This window comes from Ceratotherium simum, chromosome X (genome assembly GCF_057802395.1).
Source record: "Ceratotherium simum simum isolate JZ-2026a chromosome X, ASM5780239v1, whole genome shotgun sequence".
Taxonomy (NCBI): domain Eukaryota; kingdom Metazoa; phylum Chordata; class Mammalia; order Perissodactyla; family Rhinocerotidae; genus Ceratotherium; species Ceratotherium simum.
This window is the reverse complement of record NC_141940.1, coordinates 113,283,095-113,304,717: the sequence shown is the minus strand read 5'-3', so window position 1 is coordinate 113,304,717 and position 21,623 is coordinate 113,283,095. Positions and strand designations below refer to the sequence as shown.

The 21,623-nt window shown below is 45.0% G+C and overlaps 1 protein-coding gene across 3 annotated transcripts in view; it reads right to left on the bottom strand.

The window, feature by feature from the left end:
• The window catches only part of MAP7D2 (MAP7 domain containing 2), a 105,063-nt gene that overhangs the window by 23,876 nt on the left and 59,564 nt on the right, over positions 1-21,623 (bottom strand). For all 3 annotated transcript variants that reach the window (XM_004435179.3, XM_087427566.1, XM_087427565.1), the window contains exons 5-8: positions 18,645-18,755; positions 16,728-16,850; positions 11,113-11,267; positions 8,253-8,380 (exon numbers count right to left, since the gene is read on the bottom strand). In XM_004435179.3, coding sequence (XP_004435236.1) covers positions 8,253-8,380; positions 11,113-11,267; positions 16,728-16,850; positions 18,645-18,755 — 517 coding nt within the window. The remainder of the gene's footprint in view (positions 1-8,252; positions 8,381-11,112; positions 11,268-16,727; positions 16,851-18,644; positions 18,756-21,623) is intronic.

Genomic DNA, 21,623 nt, shown 5'->3' with positions numbered 1-21,623 from the left:
GCCAGGCTGAGAGCCACACAGTGGTGTGATCACTCGACCTAATGAACTTGATTTGAATTTTTACAACGCAGTTGTTTCAGCACCAACCATTTTACTGATAAAGAATCAGTCCGGATCCTACTTCCACAGCAGGCTGTCCGACCCTCTCCACCAGTCTGCTCCCCAGCTGAACAGCTCCGACCCCAGAAAGAATTGCTTCATACTGGCCACACTGACTTCCCCGTGCCATCATCCTGTTAGGCTTGGAGCCACACACAACCCTCGTGACACTCCATCCAAGTGGATGGTGCCTCCCCTCTGCAGACTATTCTCCTTCCACCCTTGGGCTCAGGTGACTCAGGCCCACCATTCCTAAAGGACCTCTCAGCAACTAAGTGCTTCTTTTCAGATGTACTATATAACCCTGGCTTTCTAATTTTGTTCCTAGACTCTTATAAAGTGGTGCACAGAATCCTCCTGCCGCCACCATATACATATGCCTATGTATTCATTCACCCCTGCCATTACTGACATTTGGGGCTGGATCATTCTTTGTTGTGGAGCTGGCCTATGCACTGTAGGATGTTTAGCAGCATCCCTGGCCTCGACCCACTAGATGCCAGTAGCAATCTCCATCCCCACCCCCAGGTTGTGACAACCAAAAACGTCTCTAGACATTGTCAAATGTCCCTTCAGGGGCACGATCGCCCCCAGCTGAGAACCCCTCAGGTGAGACATACATACAGCCAGCGCCACACACCTTCTATCAGTATAAAGCAGAAAGAAGTGGAGCTGATCTGGGTGGAGGGGCAGTGTCCTAAGCCCCACGGTGACCCCGAGGCATACCTATGGGCTTCCTGGGAGCCTTAGCTTGAGAGGTAATTATTAGTGCCTTATGTGCTCTGACAGTCATGTCTGCATCCCTCCCCCAATTATCTGGAGCTCAATCTTCCATTAACACCTCTCAAAACTATGCCCATGCTTCCTGAGTGCTGTCTATACACCAGCCATTGTGCTATGTGTATATATACACATCTTTGGGTAAGTATGTGTGTACACGTGCATCTTTTAATTGTCAAAAATCGGTATGACACAGGTACTATTATTAAAGTCACTTTACAGATGAGGAAACTGGGCTTAGAGAGGTTAAATAAGCCACGGAGCTGTGGTTGGAGCCCACGTCTCCCTGTCTCTACTTCTCACAACTCTGACCTACTCCCTGTGTTGCAATGGTGGCTAAGCTTGAGTGTGGGGTCACCAAGATCCCCAGATCTTCATTTTAGAACTGGCACAGAGTAAGCACTTAATAAGCTGTTAGATATTGGTGCTGATTAAATATATGATAAAATAAAAATCTGAATTATCCTCACAGACAAGAACCAACGAAGGCAGGAGGAAGAACTGTAATGGGAAACCACAAGCCCTGCTCTCTCATAATGACAGTGCTCCACTGAGCAGAGTTTTCCAATCAGCTGCAAAAACCTGTGTTTAGGTTCAAACAACCTGTACAAACATATGGCAGGAGATCTTTTGCTTGGTAATGCCCTCCTTTCACGCTGTCACCCAGGGCCGTAATGTTGCTATAACTGCCAGGAGGGTGTCTCGAGGGACCTGGTCTAATGCCTTGTGAAGATCAAAACCCGTCACCTATTCCCTGGAATATCGTGTGCATGCTATGTGCAGCTTCAGTCCAACCATGGCATAGGGGCGGGGAATGGCAAAGACTTACCCCTGGATTTGGGATTTGGAGAGAGAGGCAATAGGAAAGACTCCTATTTTATGGTAGATGATGCAGACGGAAACATTTTCTCCTCCTGTAAACATTCCTACCTTGACTCATTAAATAGGAATTTCCAGTATTGGAAGGACCAGCAAAAAGCCATCTGCTCTTCTTCCTTGACCTCATCCTCCTCCGCAAGGAGTGAGGCATGATTTCTCTGATTGGTGAGACTGAGCAAAGGTGCTGGGCGCACGCAGCCCAGTCCATTCTCGTTCTCTCTGGGACCTGCCTGCAGCGAGCCCTCACTCTGAGCTTCTCTAAGCAGTGCCTGAAGAGGCGGGCTCCACCCGAGGGGCCTGCAGTGTGCTGGCACCTCTGCCCGTGAATGGGTAGATTGATGAGGAGCTCTTCTGCAGACACGACTCCCACTATGAGGGTCGCCAGGGCTGGACTGGGAGTAGTGGGTAAGAGGCCTGAACTGGCTGCAGGTGCAATCCATTCTATGGTCCAGCCTTAGTAGTCAGAAAGCCAGCATCTGGATCCCAACACGACCGTTGGGTCTAGTTTAAATGGCTGTCAGAAGGGAATGGAGCATGATGAAGTCACACCCTCAATCAGTTTGCCTGCAGCTCATAGATGGAAATGCAGGGCAGGACTATGATCCTAGGGAGAAAAGGACAGAATGACCTGGGTGAGGGTGGTTCTAACAGTCTCAGGTCAGTACTGCCCTGACCAGCCTTGCTTCAACTTGCTTTAACAGAACAGTCACACGTAGGTCCTGTTCACATCACAGACTGTGAGGTTCTATTCTAAATAAAACTGGGCCAATTACCCATGAGCACACATCTAAAAATAATTTCTACCTGAGAAGTAAGGGTGGATTATTTAGGATAAAATTCAATATATTAAGAAGTCTGTTTATACTCCCCTACCCCAGCCGCTGCCCAATAAACAGAACAAATTAGAAACACACACACAGGGCCGGCCCCGTGGCTTAGCGGTTAAGTGCGCGCGCTCCTCTGCTGGCGGCCCGGGTTCGGATCCCGGGCGCGCACCGACGCACCGCTTCTCCGGCCATGCTGAGGCCGCGTCCCACATACAGCAACTAGAAGGATGTGCAACTATGACACACAACTATCTACTGGGGCTTTGGGGGAAAAAATAAATAAATAAAATTATTAAAAAAAAAAAAAAGAAACAGACACACACACTTGTATGCACACACAAACATGACTTTCAAATTAAGGAAGTGTAGGCAAGTCACAGATTTTTTTTTGTTTAACAGCGAGTGACCAAAATACAGAATACAATCTTAGAAGTTCTCGATTTGATCTCCCTATCTGTCGAGACTCCTGCTCATCCTGCCTCGCCACTTCACTGCATGGATTTAGCACCCTGCCAGGCGCCTGCAAGAGCTGCTAAGCACGGGCATCTTGAACCAGGCGATATTGGTCTGGCAGGCCCCAAGGCTCTCTGGCCAGCCCTGCTTACACTACTGCAAGCCAAACGAAGTCTGGCAAAGCTATGTTTTTCCTATTTCCTAGAAATAGGTATCTTGGCTGATGAAAGAAATTAAGCACAAATTAATCAGGGGAACTCACTGTGCTTTCATAGAGTTTTATTTTTAGGTACTTTCTCATCTATTTAATAAGGGTCTATTTGATGGCCACAATAACCCAGTGAGGTAGGTGGGAAATTACTATTAACCATATTTTAGATAAGAAAGTCTTAAGTGCTTAAATGACCTTTCCCAGGAGATGTAAACGGACAAGGGAGCCAGGGCTGGCACCCAAGTCATTTGATTCTCCATCTTGTTTTTTTTTCTAGCTTTCCCCCTTTAATTTTTAAAAGTTCAATACCTCCAATGATTAAAAATCTAACAAAGGGGATTCACAAGTTTTGCTGGGGAGGTAGAAATAGGTCTTCCTGGTGCACAAGGCAGGATTATATAACCTTTTGAGGTTCTATGGCTGGTAGGAAATATGAACAAACACCTCTGTAAATAGAGCAGCAAGAATAACTCTTGGGAGAGGGTTGTCACGCTTCTGAACGTGAGTTCACTGCAAAGCAGAACCCCAAAAGACTTTCTCCCTCCATATCTTGGAATTTAGTTCTATTTTCTCCAAAGCCACTTGACTCCAGGCATGGTGAATACAGCCCATCCACAGGATGGGAGGGGTCTGTGGCCTTGTCAGACAGCTCGGCCAACATTCTGAAAAGTCTATGTTTATGGTCACAGTTTATTAATTCCCAGAGAGGAAAAGAGCAATTTTATAGAGAGAAATCTGTGGAAACCACCTTAATCCAGTGATCAAAGTTACCATCACCAGTAATGGAACAACCTGGCATGATGGCCTCCTGATATGATGCACTGAGAAGGAACCAACACCCGTTCCGTGGGATTCCTGCCCCAAATGCACAACCTGAGTCTAATCATGAGGCAACAGCAGACCGACCTAAATTGAAGGACAGTCCTCAAAATAACCGGCCTATGCTCTTGGAAAATGTCAAGGTCATGAAGAAGAAAGGCTGAAGAACTGTTCCAAGTTAAAGGAGACTAAGGAAGACAAGACAATTAAATGCAATGCGAGACCCTGGGTTGGATCCCGGACCAGGAAAAATATGCTATAAAGGATCTCATTGCGACAACTGGCAAAAGTTGCATACAGACTGTGAATTACATAACAATATCATGTCAAAGTTAAATTTTCTGATTTTCACAATTGTACTGTGGTTATACAAAAGAATGTCTTCATGATGTCTGTAACTTACTCTCAAATTGTTCTGGGAAAAATCTCTGTGTGTGTGCGTGTGTGTGTGTGTCTGTGGAGACTGAATGAGAGTGAATGGGGGATGGGAATGATGAAGCAAATGTGGCTAAAAGTTAACAGAATAAAAGGTATACGGGAGTTCTTTGTCCTGGTCTTGCAATTCTTCTGCAGGGTTGAAATGATTTCAAAATAAAAAGGCTTTTAAAAATTGGTCTAAACTCAAATTATCCTCTAGTAAGACTAAAAAATATAGGACCATGGACTGGGCGAATATATAAATACAGCTGTGAGGAGGGGGTATAACTTAACATTTTCAATTATCCTTTTCAAGAAAATTTTCAGGTTAGAATGTAAAAGCCTATTTGAGAACGATGGTGGTGGCAAAAGCAAGTTAAATTGCCAACACAGGGAGCCCTGATCCACTGTAGCCGCTCACCTGTGGGCAGAGATAACCACACCACACATCCACCAGAGAAGCCTATGGGCATGGCACCCAGTAATGATCAATTAAATGTCCTCAAACACCAAAGGAATAGGCTGGCTCCAGGAGTCTTCCATGAGCCTATGATTCTGAGTGGGAGGCACTTATTTTGGGCCATCCAGACAACTTTGTCTTAATTTTTTCCCTCATCTGGACTATCTGTTTTGTTTCCAATGCATGATAAAGTGAAATTGACCTAGGTTCCTGAGACAAAATCACTATCTCTGAAAGTGATTATCTTTGGCAGAATATATTTTCCAAAGATGGCACAATAATATCTCCTCCCATCCCATATGATTTTTTGTGTGTGTGTGAGGAAGATCAGCCCTGTGCTAACATCTGCCAATCCTCCTCTTTTTTTGCTAAGGAAGACTGGCCCTGGGCTAACATCCATGCCCATCTTCCTCCACTTTATATGGGACGCTGCCACAGCATGGCTTGACAAGCGGCGTGTTGGTGCGCGCCCAGGATCCGAACCGGCGAACCCCAGGCCGCCGCAGCGGAGCGTGCCCACTTAACCACTGGCGCCACTGGGCCGGCCCCCCATATGATCTTTTGAGTTTATTTTTCCATCCCATTGAATCGGGGTTGGCCCATCTGCTTTGACCAATAAAATATAGCAGAGAAAGAATGCTACGCCAATTCAGGGCACAGTCCTTAACTAACCTGGTAGCTTCTGCTTCATGTCCTGGGAAATACTCACTCTTGGGAACACTCACTCTTACAACCCCGCTGCTATGCTGTGAGACACTTAAATCATACGGAGAAGCTACATGTAGGCATTCTATTCTAGTTGACAGCCCCAGCTGAGCTCCAGTCAACAGCTGGCATCAACTGCCAGCCAGGTGAACGGGCCATCTTGGACCTCCAGCTCAGGCGAGCCCTAGGTACTTGCAGCCCCAGTTGACACTGGACCGCAATCGCATGGAAGACCCCAGGTGAGAATCGTCCAGCAGGCCCAAGTCAACCCACAGAACAATCACACAAAAGACCCCAAGAGACCCTCCTGGTAAGCCCAAGTCGCAGAGCTGTGAGAATTAATAACAAATAGTTTTCTGTCACTAAATTTTGGGGGGTTTGTTACAGCAGCAACAGATAACCAAAACATTCCCCATCATAATGACCCAACTGACTTAGAATATATTCCTAAGAACCTGAAACCATTCGAGAATATTTCACACTGAAGAACTGGGAGTACAGACAGCACCAACACTCAGGCAGAGACAGGCTGGGTAAATCCACTCGGCCACACTTGATTTCCCCTCTCTAGGTTACAAAAAGAAAGCTATGCTCCATTCACATCTTTGAGAGTGTTGCTGAAGCTAGTTTTCTAAAACCCATACAAGTATCCAACAATGCCAACAATGAAAATAAACTTGAACGCTTAAAAGAGCAATGCCATTAATATGCACAGCCACCCAACAGTGGCTTAATTTAGCTGAGATCCGGGAGGAGAACAATGCGCTGTCAGAGCCATTCATCACATGACCCATCTGGGATTCTGGATGGGAGTTCAAAGGGACTAACTAAGCCCCCGTTCAAAGCCACGTTACTCCCAGTGTGCTTTAAAGATCATACACTCAGTCTGCACAGAGGGAAGGTCGAAAATGCCACTTTGGTTGGGGTTTATTTTGTATGTGACACCATTTTAAAAATCAAGTGTTTCTTTTTCATTTTTCTTCAATATTGAAAAGAGTATACAAAAAAATTTATAAAATACAAAGGGTATGAAGAATGATATAACAAATGCTCACACGCCAACCATCTAGTTCAAAGGAAAGATATAATTATGGCAGGATCTCCCATGTGCCCCCTCGCACACTCAGAGGCCATCATCACTCTGCATTTTATGTTTGCTATTTTCTTACTTTTTCTAAAAATCATTTTACCACACTTATATTCTTAAAAACACATTGCTTAGTTTTGCACATCTGGGAACTCTGAATAAATGGAATTATCCCACTGACATTCTTCTACAACTTCCTTCTTCCACTTGACACTGCGCTCCTGAGATCCACCTGCGGGTTGTGGGCAGCTGCAGTCCATTCTTTCTCATTGCTGTATAGTTTGGTTGGATTTTCAGACTTTACTTACGGTCCACCTCACTGCCCACATTTCTCAGACCCAGTCCATACCCAGGGTGGTTCAGCCACTAATTTTTACCCGGGGAGAAACTATCTTTCTTTCTGAACATTTTAAAAATCAAGAAACATCTGTTTCTCCTTAGACCTCACCACTTGGTAACTCTGATTTAGAGATATCCAAGCAACTTCTACCCCCAGGGCACCTCCTAAGGAGATCACGATTCTGGTAGTTTTGACAGTATGCAAGAAAGTCCTGCTGTTCGAGTTTGCTATTTTTCCTGCCTGCACTAGAGTTGACATTATCGGGGCTCTGAGAATAAGGCCATTAGATTAATTTCTCTTTGCTGAAGTGACAGGAATACCCTGCAACACAGTATCGAAACCAGCATCCCTTAGCCTTTAAAAATTCCCCAAGTGAAATCCGCAGCCCAGAAAAGGGAACATTTGAGGAACTGAGCAGTGGGAGAATAAACCGATGAATGACCCAGAAGGAAAGAGGAGGCAAAGGGCCAGAGTCCTTGGGCAGGTTTGGTCCCAGCATTTCCCATGCCCACCAGGCAAGCCCACTCCTGCCCTCCAGCTTCTCCTTCCCTGCCTGCTTTTGGCCCACAGACACACGCTGAGCACCTGCTGTGCAACAGGAAACCGAGTCAGTCCCCACCTCCCGGCAGTCTAGCAAGAGAGAACACAGTGCATTGAGGCACAGACCAAGTTGACCTGCTCCCTCACCTCACGCAGGCTCTGCTCGAAGGTCACCTCCTCAGAGAAGCCTTTCCTGACCACCTTATCTAGCTACTGCCCCGCACCATTCGCTGTCATCTGACCCGGTTTTATTTTTCTTCACAGAACTGATCACCACCTGATACTATATTTGCTCTTCACTGTCAGGTAAGCTCCCTGAGGGCTGAGAAGAGCACTGGACACAGAGTAGGCCAGAAAAGCAGAATGGAATTGGACCTAAAGAGAAAATGCTGAATGGATTATCTTAGTAAATCAGAGCCCCATATTTACCAGATGACAAATCCCTGAAGAGCCCACCGCTTACCCAGAAGATATGCCGAGAGTGAACGCGGTAACTCGAAAGTCCAGCACTCCTCCTGCTCGCCTCTTAGGGCTGCCCACGCCTCGCGGAGGAGCAGGTGGTACACGCTGCACCACACAGGGCCCCACCAAACTGCTTTAACCGTCCAATTGTGGCAAAGGGGAAAGAGGCTTACTTGGATGTCACGGGAGAAGACGACCTCTTAGAAATGCCTCCTGGAACTTCGCATCTTCTCAGAGGGGACCCGAGGCCCACACTGGGAATGGAAGTTGTTGTTCGTGGCCCCCTCTTCATCTTCTCCGTCTGCAGAGGACACAGAATAGGACAGCCATGGCCCACGAGTGGCACTGCTTCTACAATTTCTCAAAATACCCCAGATGGGAGCAATGCACACATTCTTTCACAAGGATCCATACAAAGCTATAGTGCTTCCCACAACGGGAATCTTTGCAGGGAAGCACCACAAGGTCATCATATACAGGTCATCCAGTTAAAAAAAATAACTTCAGCCTCAAAATGCAAAGATTTCCTTCTCCTTGTTATCTTGCAAAGAGCTAACAACAGAACCACATTATGGTCTTGGATTTATAGAAACTGGACAGAGGACAAAGAGATACAAGCACTACAAAAAAGTCACAGGTAAGTGTAAATGTGGTTATAACACTCAAGACAGTGGCTGTGGACCCTAACACTGTAACGGGGGACTGCAACTCCACCCATCCCTCCACATCTTCCCCATGGCCTCCCCCAGCACAAGGCAGGAGGCGGGAGGCACGGGCCCCAGTGCCTAGCTTGCAGTGGGCGCTCCACAAGGGTGGTTCCCATCTCTTCCTATCACATTGTTCTGTAGCAAATCCTCATTTGGCCCCCACACCCACATACGTCAGCCCCCTCCACAGTAATCCACCCTACAATAAAACTCAAGGGTCTGAAACATTCACTTCTCATGTGAGAACCTCAGGGCCACAGTGGGTTTAAAAAATAAATATGGGGCCGGCCCTGTGGCTTGGTGGTTGGGTGCGCGCGCTGCGATGCTGGCGGCCCGGGTTCGGATCCCGGGTGCGCATCGAGGCACCGCTTCTCCGTTCATCCTGAGGCCGAGTCCCGCATGCAGCAACTAGAAGGATGTGCAGCTACGACACACAACTATCCACTGGGGCTTTGGGGGGAAAAAATAAAATAAATAAAATCTTTAAAAAAAAAAATAAAATAAAATAAAAATAAAAAATAAATATGGGGGCTGGCCTGGTGGGGCAAGTGGTTAAGTTCGCGTGCTCCGCTTTGGCGGCCTAGGGTTCACAGGTTCGGATCCCGGGCACAGACCAACGCACCACTTGTCAAGCCATGCTGTGGCAGCGTCCCAAATACAGTAGAGGAAGATGGGCACAGATGTTAGCCTAGGGCCAATCTTCCTCAGCAAAAAAGAGGAGGATTGGCAACAGGTGTTAGCTCAGGGTTAATCTTCCTCAAAGAAAAAAAAACGGTATTATAAAATAAATGCCCAGCAGTACAGTAACGTTGTGGTTTTAAAATAAGTCCACAAGTCATTTCATGCTCCTCCCTTCAACAGGTGGAACTCAATTCCCTTCCCCCTGAGTGTAGGTTGGTCTTAGTGACTTGGTTTTAACGAACAGCCTATGACAGAAGTGATGGTGTGTAACGTCTGAGACTGGACCATAAAAGGTATTGCAGCTTCCCCCTGCTCTCTCTCTCGGATCTCTTGCTCCAGGGGAAGCCAGCTACCATGTCATTTGGACACTCAAGCAGCTCTAGGAAGAGGTCCATGCAGGAAGGAACTGAGGCCTCTGGCCAACAGCCATGTGAGTGAGCCGTCTTGGAAGAGCCCCAGCCAAGCCTTCAGGCGACTGTAGCCCTGGCCGCCATCCTAACTACACCCTCATGACAGACCCTGAACCAGAGCCACCCAGCTAACCCATCCTCAATTTCTTTTTTTTTTTTTTGTGAGGAAGATCAGCCCTGAGCTAACATCCATGCTAATCCTCCTCTTTTTGCTGAGTAAGACTGGCTCTGAGCTAACATCTATTGCCAATCCTCCTTTTTTTCCCCCCAAAGCCCCAGTAGATAGTTGTATGTCATAGTTGCACATCCTTCTAGTTGCTGTATGTGGGACACGGCCTCAGCATGGCCGGAGAAGCGGTGTGTCGGTGCACACCCGGGATCCGAACCTGGGCCACCAGTAGCGGAGGGCGCACACTTAACTGCTAAGCCACGGGGCCGGCCCCTCAATTTCTAACCCAAAGAACCAGTGAGGTAATAAACCTTTGTTTTAAGCTGCTAAAGTTTGGCGTAATTTGTTACATAGCAAGTGACAACTAACAAAAGTAATCTGGTATGTATAATTTCTAAATAAATATACATAATTGGGAGTAACTGCTCAACTTTTTTTTTCTCCTGATGTTGTCAGTATGATGTCAAAAATGTTTAAAGGCCACTGTTGTAGATGAAGGTTGACCCAGAACCTCAGTTCTAGTTGCCTGCGGAGGCAAGACTGGCCGAGACTCAGACATCCTTAAAGAAGTAGAGACACTCAGAACATTCCTTCTGATTCCCGTCCTCTGGAGGGCAGGCTATAACGAGGACAGGGTCTTTAGGAATTTGCTACAAGACACTATGATGTAGGAGGGTGCAAAACGTTAAATGATTTTCAAAGGATGGGTGAAAAAAAATTTTTTTTTTTTGGTGAGGAAGAGTGGCCCTGAGCTAACATCTGTTGCCAATCTTCCTCTTTTTGCTTGAGGAAGATTGTCCGTGACAATATTCCTCCATTTTGTATGTGGGATGCCGCCACAGCATGGCTTAATGAGTGTTGTGTAGGTCCATGCCCAGGATCCGAACCCATGAACCCCAGGTTGCCAAAGCCGAGCACGTGACCTTAACCACTATTTTAAACCAAATCCACCCCTTGGGCAGTCCCTGAAGATTAACGGAAACAGAGACCCCAAGTCAAGTGCAGGGAGGAATCACACTGTCAGATAAACCAGTCCTGAGGGGTAAGTGAGTGGGTTTAAACCTACCGGAGAGGCTTCGGCTCCTGCAGGGGCTCCTTTGCCAGCATCTCCTACACCAGACGTAGATGTAGTCTTCTTCCTCTCAGTGTTCCGAGTGGGAGAGGATTTATAGGTAGATTTCAGAGGGCCAGCAGGAGCTATACGAGGACAGGCATAGGATACTAGAGAGTTATAGTAAAACAGCCAGAGAGACAGGGAGCACAGATGGAAAAAGTTGGGAGAGCGGGGAGTTGGGAAGAACACATTTCTGTTAAAATGTGACATGTGCAATCCACATTTTCCAAATACCACCATATTTTTCTAGTGTATGCAGAATGGACCCTACCTTAAAAGACTCCCAAACTCAACGCTCAAGAGTCCAGTTCATTTTAGGAATTCAAAATCTGGGCTTTGAAGCCAGACAGATCTAGCACTGTCACCTAATAACTGGATCACCTTGGGCAGGTTACTTAACCTCTCTAAACGTCAATTTCCTCACGTAGGAAAGAGTTAACATAGCAGGCCTGACTGCTGTCCTTGGAAAGGCCTCCTTACAAGGCTGGCCCTTGGCTAGTATCTGGGAACTTAGGTTTCAGGAGGGTTCCCACCACTGATGAGCGTCTAAACTGCCCAAACAATATGGTCTATGCTGAACACCTGCTTTCCTTCTGCGAGTCTGGAGTTTGGGTACGTGCCTGGCAGGGGGTGCCTACATGACCAGCCCCCAACAGAAAACCAGGACACTGAGTCTCTAGTGAGTTTCCCTGGTTGGCAACATTTCACACGTGTTGTCACAGCTCGTTGCTGAGGGAATTAAGCAGGTCCTGTGTGCCTCCACTGGGAGAGGACTCTTGGAAACTGGAACCTGGTGTCCTCTGGACTTGGTCCGCACGTCAATTCCCTGTGCTGACTGTGTTGCGCAGCCTTCCACTGTAACACATCACAGCCCGAGTACCACCACATGCTGAGTCCTCTGAGTCCTCCTAGCCAATCACCAAATCTGGGGGTGGTCTTGGGGACCCCCATCACAATTGGTTCAGAAGCAGGAATCTCCAGAATGATCTTGATTCACTGATACATGGTAAAGGCATCATTTGGGAAAAGGAAGGATAAAGGAGTGGAGGAGGATGACTCTCTGGTTCCTAGTGGCTATGGAGTCATCCACTGTATGGGATGCTGCTCCAAAACAGCAGCCGAGATGCTGTCAGTTGCGAGAGGTGAAATACCTATGGAATGTGAAGATGACCCATCCAACTCCAAGAGCTGGCTTGCTGGATCCTCTGGCTGCTTTTTGCCATGCTGGCTTAAGCAAGGGAAAGAGCACAGTGTACAGTACAGGTGACACCCTTGGTTTTTGTTTTCTCCTCCAAGTGGGAGTGGGACATGAGCTCCTTGCTTTTTGCCACCGTGGGTTGGCTGGAATGTAAACTCTGAGTATTGGAACCAAAACAAGTCTCCATACTTGACGATTTTTGCTATGATTTTTCCCTAATGGACCTCTGGAAAAAGGGAGATGTGAAAAGAGAGGCAATCTCTAGAGACACACTTCTGGAGTGTATCAACCTGGGACCACTGCAGATATATAACACCCCTCCGTGGGGCCCTAACCTGTGAAAACATCACAGGTGCTGGCTGGACCATCTGGGACAAAGACAAATGTCCGCAGGAAAGGGCCTGTTCCCTGATGGGACCATCTGACATGGAGCTTCCGGCTGGCTCTCGATTTCCGATGCAGAGCCTGAGTGCATTCCTAACCTGTGATTCCTGCCGAAGCTGCAAGCTGGGAAAGGGCACTCACAGGGAGTGGGACCCCTCCATCCAGCCCTGCTGACTGGACTCAATCCCCTCTGAGGGCTATGTCCCTGTGGCTGACAGGACATCTGGCGTTTGACTTTCCAAACTGGTTGCAGTTTGTAACAATGGACTGAGAGCCGGACTCGACTTCCCTCACCTTTCTCCTGCCACACACACCTCAGAAAGGCAATGTGTGAAATGCAGCTGTCCCCAGAAAGGGACTGATCTTTTCTAGGCTGCTCACTGGATAAATAAGCAGGACAAAAGAGATGAGAGGTGATGCAAGCCTATTTTGAAATTTTTTGAACTCAGAATTTTTTCCTAATTCCTGAACATGATGCGTCTTTCTGGTTAAGTTGGATAAAATTTTTTTATAAATATGCTCTTGTCCTTCTTGCATTCAACCCTTCCAGATGAAAGGTCCCTGTGAGAGTAGAGGATGACTGAGAAAATGGAAAGTTTTGATTACTGAAGGGGCCACGCTGATAACAATGGAGAAAAACAAGAAACGCAGCACCTGGAGTGATGCAGGGGAGATAAAGGGCATTTGTGATCTTTGTTTTCCAGAACTGTTCCTGTGAACTCTCCCCTCTTCCCGAAGGAAAACTGTGCTGCCTTTGCAAGCTACTGTGAGTACTTCAGATTCAGAGGGACTGCTGAGCCCAGATCGCTCGTGACAGTATGACTATGAGACAGCAGGGGCAGGCCAGATACGGCACAGTCCCCACAGAACACCTCCACACTCAGTCCACACTCGGCAGGCAATGAACTGGCGTCGCTGACAGAACCGTTTGGAACTGACCACCTCAGGCAGTCCCTCTGAAAATAAAGACTGAAGTGAATCACTCGGACAGGATTCAGAACCCTGGGGCAGGAAGGACCAGGGTGGGAAGCCACACTGGGGGCCCTGTTAGCCTGTACTGTCTGACCAACGCGTGTCCTGCTTGGGGTGCCTGGACACTGTAAACTCTTTGTTTCCAGGGGACACACGTGCCCTCTGGGATTGTACATCTTGGGTGTGTGCCCTGGCCATGGTGACACTGCCTCAGCTCTGGAAGGCTTTGGGTCAACTTCATCCTACTAGCCAGAGCTGTGCAAGGTCTGAAGGGATGCCTCGGGCCAGGTAGAAAAGGTTCATATGGAAACTTACGAAGCAAGCCACGTGGCTTTCTAAGACAGAGCTTTGTATAATGGTCTGTGTTTTACCTGGCGAAGTCCTGAAACCCTAAAGGGTATAAGTGAAATCACTACTGTAGGTTGGCCTCAGCCTGCTGTGTGGGGTCCTACTGATGATAATTCTGCTGTCAAGACACCCAGGCCAAGGACCAAGGAGGTGGACTGCGCAGAAAAGAAAAGAGAAAACATAGCGGGCCTGACTGTTGTTCTTGGAAAGGCCTGCTTACAAGGTTGGCTCTGGTGTCAGGGAACTTGGATTTCAGGAAGGTTCCCACCATTAGCTGATAAGAGTAGCTCACTGCACCTAAGTTGTTTGGACAAACAACATGATTTATGCTGAACACCTGCTTTCCTTCTGAGAATCTGGAATTTGGGTACATGCCTGGTAGGGGGTGCCTACGTGACCAGCCCCCAATAAAAACTCTGGGCACTGAGTCTCTAATGAGCTTCCCCGGTCGGCAACATTTCACACATGTCACAACTCATTGCTAGGGGAATGTGTTCTGTATGACTTCATTGGGAGAGGATTCTGGAAGCTGGTGCCTGGTCTCCCCTGGACGTCGTCCCATGCGTCTTTCCCCTTTGCTGATTTTGCTCTGTAGTCCTTCACTGTAATACATCAGAGCTATGAGTCCTCCTAGAAAATCATCGATCCTGAGAGTGGTCCTGGGGACCTCCTGACACATTCCTTGTTCTCAAAATGGGAATATAGGCATATCTCATTTTACTGCACTTCACTTTATTGTGCTTCACAGACACTGCGGTTTTTAAAAGACCCTGCACCAGCAAAAAGATTATGACCCGCTGAAGGCTCAGATGATGGTTAGCATGTTTTAGCAATAAAGTATTTTTAAATTAATATAAAGCTATTATGCTATTATACACTTAAAAGACTACAGTATAGTGTAAACATAACTTTTATATGTGCTGGGAAACCAAAAGATTTGTGTGACTCACTTTATTGTGGTGTCTGGAACCAAACCTGCGATATCTCTGAGGTATGCCTATACTTCCTACTTCTCAGGAATTTTTTGAGATATAATTCATATACCACAAAATTCACCTTTTTAAAAGTGTCCAATTTAGTGGTTTTTAGTATATTTATAAGGTTGTGTACTCCTAACTACAGTCTAATTCCACAACATGTTCAACACCCCCAAAAGAAACTCTGTACCCATTAAGCATTCACTCCCCTTTCCTCCTTCCCCCAGTCTCTGGCAACCACTAATTTACTGTCTCTCTGGATTTGCCTAGTCTGGACATTTCATATAAATGGAATCATACAATCTGTGGCATTTTGTGTCTGGCTTCTTTCACTGAGCATAATGCTTTCAAGGTCCATCATGTAGCATATATCAGTAATTCATTCCTTTTTATAACTGAATAATATTCTACTTTACGGATATACCACATTTTGTATATCCATTCATCTGTTGTTAGACATTTGGGTTGTTTCCACTTTGTGGCTAATATGAACAACGCTGCTAAGAACATTCGTGTACAAGTTTTTGTGTGAACACATGTTTTCAATTTCCTTGGCTCTATACCTAAGAGTGGAATTGCTGGGTCATATGGTAACTCTATGTTTAACTTTTTGAGGATCCTGCCAGACTTTTCCGAAGTGAATGCATCATTTTACATTCCTAGCAGCAATGTATGAAGCAATGTACAATTTCTCTACATCCTTGCCAACACTTATTATTTTCCTTTTTTTCTTTGAATTTTAGCCATCCTAGTGGGTATGAAGTGGTATCTCATTGCAGTTTTTATCTGCATTTCTCTAATGACTAACGATGTTGAGTATCTTGTCATGTGCTTACTGGCCATTTGTATACCTTCTTTGCAGAAATAGCATAACTACTCAGAAATAGCTAGAACTAGGTAGAGGATTATATGTCATTTATATGTCATCTCCCTGAATACATTATCTTGGGACCTGAGACCACACCTGCCCTAATGTGGACACAGCATTGCTCATCTGCAAACAGAGGATGCCAGCCCTCATTAATCTTGCCATGATGATTTCATCCGCTTTGGTCAAGGAAGGGCTTTGATGGTGTGGCACAGCGTTTCTCAGAGTTCAGTGTGCAAATCTGGTGGGGCCTGAGAGTCTGCCTTTCTAACAAGCTCCCAGGTGAGGCCAATGTTGCTGGGCCGTGGACCACCCCTTGAGTAGCGAAGCTCTAGACATTTATTGAGCTCTTACTGTGCCAATCATTGTGCTATCTCATTTAATTCTCATGACAATTTAAAATAACTCCATCTTATAGATGAGGAAACTGAGGCTTAGAGAGGTTAATTAACTTACTCAAAGTGGTAAGAGCTAGTAAGTAGTAGAGCTGGTTATGGGACTCCAGAGACTGTGGCTTACAGGCTACTTTGCCAAACTGTCTCTTAAAAAAAGTCTACTAACCTCTACAGCTCATGAAATGGATATTTTTCCTAATCCACATGCCCTCAATCATAAAATAATTTACTCACCTCTGTGACACTTGAAAGAAAAGAAACATAGCAATAGTAAAACACTAGTGGGTAGAAAACATTATTAACCATTGAAGACATTTCATGAAGCCAGCAAATGGGAAGCAAAATCCAAAAATTCAGGAATAACTCATAGGCCGACCAACATCACTTTGGGTATTTTCCTGTGTCACCAGCTTGGCCTCTTTTACCTGAGTCACTGGCCTGCTCAGAGAACATGAGTGCACTTCTGCTTCTGGCTAAAGAAGCCTGTGTGGGTGTCAACAGTCGCATAACAAGAAAGGTTTCCATGGGACTAAGGTGCGTGCGATGAGCTGAGGGACGGAACCAAATAAAAATTTTAAAAAGCAAAATTAAAACAAAACAAAATACAATGTTTAAAACAACACAATGCATGATGCAAATTAACTTTTGGGTGGTAGAACGACTGTGGAAAATAAAAATATTCTAGCAAAAGATGGCTTCGGAGTTCGTCATAGTAAAATAAAAGAAACCACGTGTCATTCAGAGTTTAGGGAGTGCGTTAATTCTCTTGGGGTGCCTTAATTCATTCAATATGTTATTATAGTATTACAGTATTATCTGTATCACTCGAAGAGAATTAACCCATCTCCCAAGATGTAATATGGATTCAAGAAACCATTTACTCACCAAGTAGATCTAACATTGAAAGAAAGATTACTCCTACAAAACATTTGTTTTAGGTCCTCTGTTAAGAAGTATTTCATAACACACTGATTTTGTTAATGTATAAATATGTACCCTTTCATACTTTTCCCATGTAAATACGGGAAAAACTATAAAAGAAACACAAAAATAAAAATAACCAACTGATTATCAGCTTTAATGGAAGTAGTAGTATTCATAATCTAAAATTCAGTGGTAATGGATTAACTTTTCCATTACTTGGTATTCTTTGGGTACCCACTAGCCAGTAAATGGTTTTGGAATTAAAATTTTTCAATTTATAATCCACAAGCAGAAAATTCACTTGCCAACAATATATAATAACATACTGATATCTTTATATATTAGTCAATGCAAATATGAGTTGTACATCAACTTGTAACCATGTGAATTAATGAAAACATATGGGATACACTGATGGAACAGCTATACAGAGTTAAGAGCACGTGGATGTTTTCTCTTTCAGTTCTTAATTCAAGGTTTTCAGTGCTTACCCATGAACTGCATCAGAGATCAGCAACACTGACACTTATGGGGTCTCTGACACACATGACCAGCCTCTGTGCTGGAGGTGCAAGGTCAACGCCAGTGATAAACAACCAGGAAGGCACACTGGCCTCCTCAAAGTCACAAACATTCTCCTGCTCACCCCTTGGTGATGACTTGACGTGTTAAACACTCCACTTCAGTGATGCTTTAAAATACACATTTAATGCATGAAGAGCTTCCCTCCCTTCCTTAATCTACATACTCTGAAAGGTACAAATTCAGATTTTTAGTGACTTATCTGAGCCTCCATTAGAACACAGGTGGTTTTAATTCTATTCAGTTTCTGGAACTGGCACACATCCTATACATATCATCTCCCGCCTCAAAACAGGGCCAGAAAAGTCCATCCATCCTTTTCCCTTTTTAAAGGCTTCATATTAGTTCTGAACTTCTGTTTTCAAAACAGAAATGGGCAGGCCTACAAACCACAGACAATAGCAGAGCCCCATTTTTTCACACATCTAAGTCTCCCACATATCTCTTCCTCTTCAATTCTGCTGTTTCTGGCTAATCAACTATATTGCATCAATAACCAGACAGTTACTTTTTTAACGGTCACATCTACCCACTGGTCAAGTAATTCTGGGGCAGGGTAACTCCTACGCGCACTGTAGAAAATGGAACAGTCTCTTTCAGACTGGGAGAATATCATTAATTCCTGCCCCTATTCAACAACGACCTGGCTCTAAAGAGCAATGCCACTTTCCAAAGTCCCATTAGTGAGGCCCTGGGGCTCCCACATTCGGACCACAAGGCTAGGATAACGGAGGGATTTGCAGAAGGCTCAAGAGGGGCTCTCACAAAGACTGACATTAAGACTCTCACACTAGAAAGAAGAAAACTGGAGAGACCAAGTCTGCACGTTCACTTGCCTCGATCTGGGGAATAGGATATTGCCACGGTGGATGAAGACAGGCGCTTACTCATGGGAGGCTCCGTCTGCTTTGGCAAATTCATGGCTGATGTTGAAAGTTTGTCACATGCTGCAGAGAAATGCATTAAAGACATTGGTATTCACACCACTGTAGACTGAGAAACACTTATCCCAAAGTGTTCTTCCTGTCCTCATCCACACGCCTCCTAAACTGCTGTGGCACAGCCCACTGCTTCCAATGTCCTGCTATCTACTTAGCCAATCTGGAAACACACACGCTACAGCAGCCATCTGTCTGAAGCAAGATCTTCTCTTCCATTTCTCGACTTTGTTCTTCTTTTCCATTTCAAATGTTCAACCTCACTCAACTGTTCAACTAAAGCCATGCTCATCCAATCAGCAAATCACTTCCTTGTGTGCAAGGACTTTTAAGTATATTCAGACCACACAAAAACAAAACCAACCTGGGCCCAAAGACAAATCACCACTGGAAAATGTTCTATGGTCTGACAAACTGTGTGAGCTAAAACTGGACTTTTTCTACAGGTGATCTATAGCTCAGGTTTTGGAGAGAAACCATTTGTAATGTAAGGAGCTGCACCTACAGCAGAACAACCTTTAGCAGTTGGTTTCTTCCTCTTATCAACAGATGGGGTCACAATGGCCCTTTCTCAAATGCTATGACTGTGTATGGTTCAGATTTTAACATGTGGTCCTGGGTGTGGTGTTCTTCATTTCTAGCTGTTATTTTAGACTGGTTCCTAAATTAAACCATGACAGCAAAAGAAGAGGTGCTGACAGTGCCCTGCCAAGCCAGACTGGAGGCAGAGGCAAGGGAAAGAAGCTTGCTCCTGGCTTTAAAGGAAGCAAACTCAACAATAATATTTTCAAAATCTACTCCTCTCCTCATCTTGTTTTCAAATGAGAGAACTGCCATGTTTGACAATTTCTCCTGACCAAGTGATGATCTTGAATAATTTTTAATTAACTTAAGCTCAAGTAAAACTATAATAAATTCTGCTTTGGTATAAATAAAATATTTAAACTTAAAATGATGTGAGTTTTAATAACCTACTTTCCAATTTATCAGTATTTGTTGCAACTACTTTAACGTTCTGGAAAAAAATTAACCATTAGAAATTACAGAGCCAGCCCTGATGGCCTAGCGGTTGAAGTTCAGCGTGCTCTGCTTCAGCGGCCCGGGGTTCAGTACCACACCACCCATCTATCAGTAGCCACGCTGTGGCAGTGGGTCACATAGAAGAACCAGAAGAACTTACAACTATACACAACTATGTACTGGGGCTTTGGGGAGGGAAAAGAAAAAAAGGAAGAAGACTGACAACAGACGTTAGCTTAGGGCGAATCTTCCCCTGCAAAAAAAGAAATTACATAAAACCATGTATATAGAGGTACACACTTCCCCTTTGGCCTCAGGCTCCGATATGGCTCAGCATGGCACTGGTCTTTAGAAATTTGATATTTTGTTCATCATGGATTGTTCTGCATTAACTTTGATTTATTAAAATATTATTTTATCTTGATTACTGAGAATTTTGGTGCCCCCTGAAACTGTGTGCCCGAGTCGAGTACTGCACTCGCCACATCCTGGCCCGGGCCCTGGGTGCGATTCACAAGAAGTAATTATCAACTCTACCAGCTCCTCTCTGTTGGGAGAAGGCCAGTGCCCACACTACAGTTAATTTGGCTCGTGTAGCAAAGTCTCTGCAGCTCAGCAACACCAATAAGGATTATGCTTTGTCAAAGGAATGCGGGAAACCAGGGATATTTATTCCTACTGCTATGACCATCTGCATTGCTGGTAAACAGTGTAACCCTTTTATATCTTTTTTCTTTGCCAGCCAAAGATGGGTTGAATTTCTAAAGTCATTATTCAATGAAAGTAAAGTTTTGCTAGTTTTGTTCTTGATCTAGACCCTAAGAATTTCCCAGGCCTATATCCAAAACAGAAAGCCTATTAGACAGAGAGATGAAATCAACACCGAAGCCAACTTATCTCCTTGTTTGGATTCTTAGTGTTAGTACCGATCAACTCCTCACCACTCCCTCTCCAGCACCTCTCCAGGAACCCATCGCATGAACACCCAGAACTCTGTGTGATTACAGGTTTTGGTAACCAGAAGTGACTGAAACACCCTACTACTTACTGCCTAAAACTAATGATTAATGAGAGTTTTAAAGATCTAAATGCACAAGGTCAAACATTGACAAGATTTTCAAGGCAGAAGTTAGTGAGCTAAGGATGAAATGTCTCCAGGGCACTAGGATGTAAGGCATGCACAGCTCCACGATGACAGAGGAACAAAGAAATATGAGCATGTCATTAACATCTCTAGAAAAAAGTTCTAAGGAGTCAGACTAAAAAATCTAAAAAAGTGGTTGAGACAGACACAGCGATGGAGGAGGGTGATCAAAACAGTTATCACAAAACGCCATGGCATGGTGACGCTTGGCTATACCGTTGGTGGACTCGGCAGCAGTGGCAGTGGTCCCTGGGTCCGGAGGGAGGGTGCTGGCTGCTAAACCTAGAGGAGGGGGTGGGGTATTTTCTGATTCACCTACACAGCAAAAAATCAGAGCAAAGAGAGGTAAAAGAAAAAAGTCCCAATTTCTGGTTGACTTTAGTTTCTAATTAGGAAATCAGAAAAAGTAACTGAAATGGGTTGTTGACTTCTCAAAAACAGAAAGAATAAAGTATATTCACTGACGAAAGGTTAAAAGCACAATACAGCAAAGTCAAGAAACTGTACTAAAAATGTAAACCCATTTGCTCTCAGAAGGAGCTGGTATAAACTCCTGTGTAACAGAATGACAAGACCACGGAAAAGAAGACACTGAGGAGAGGGAAAAGCCACCCAGAGACTAGCAACAATCCATACAGTAAATTAAACATTTGAAAATTTAAAGATGAGTATGAACTGGATAATGAAATAAATAAGTCACCTTGAAACAAAAT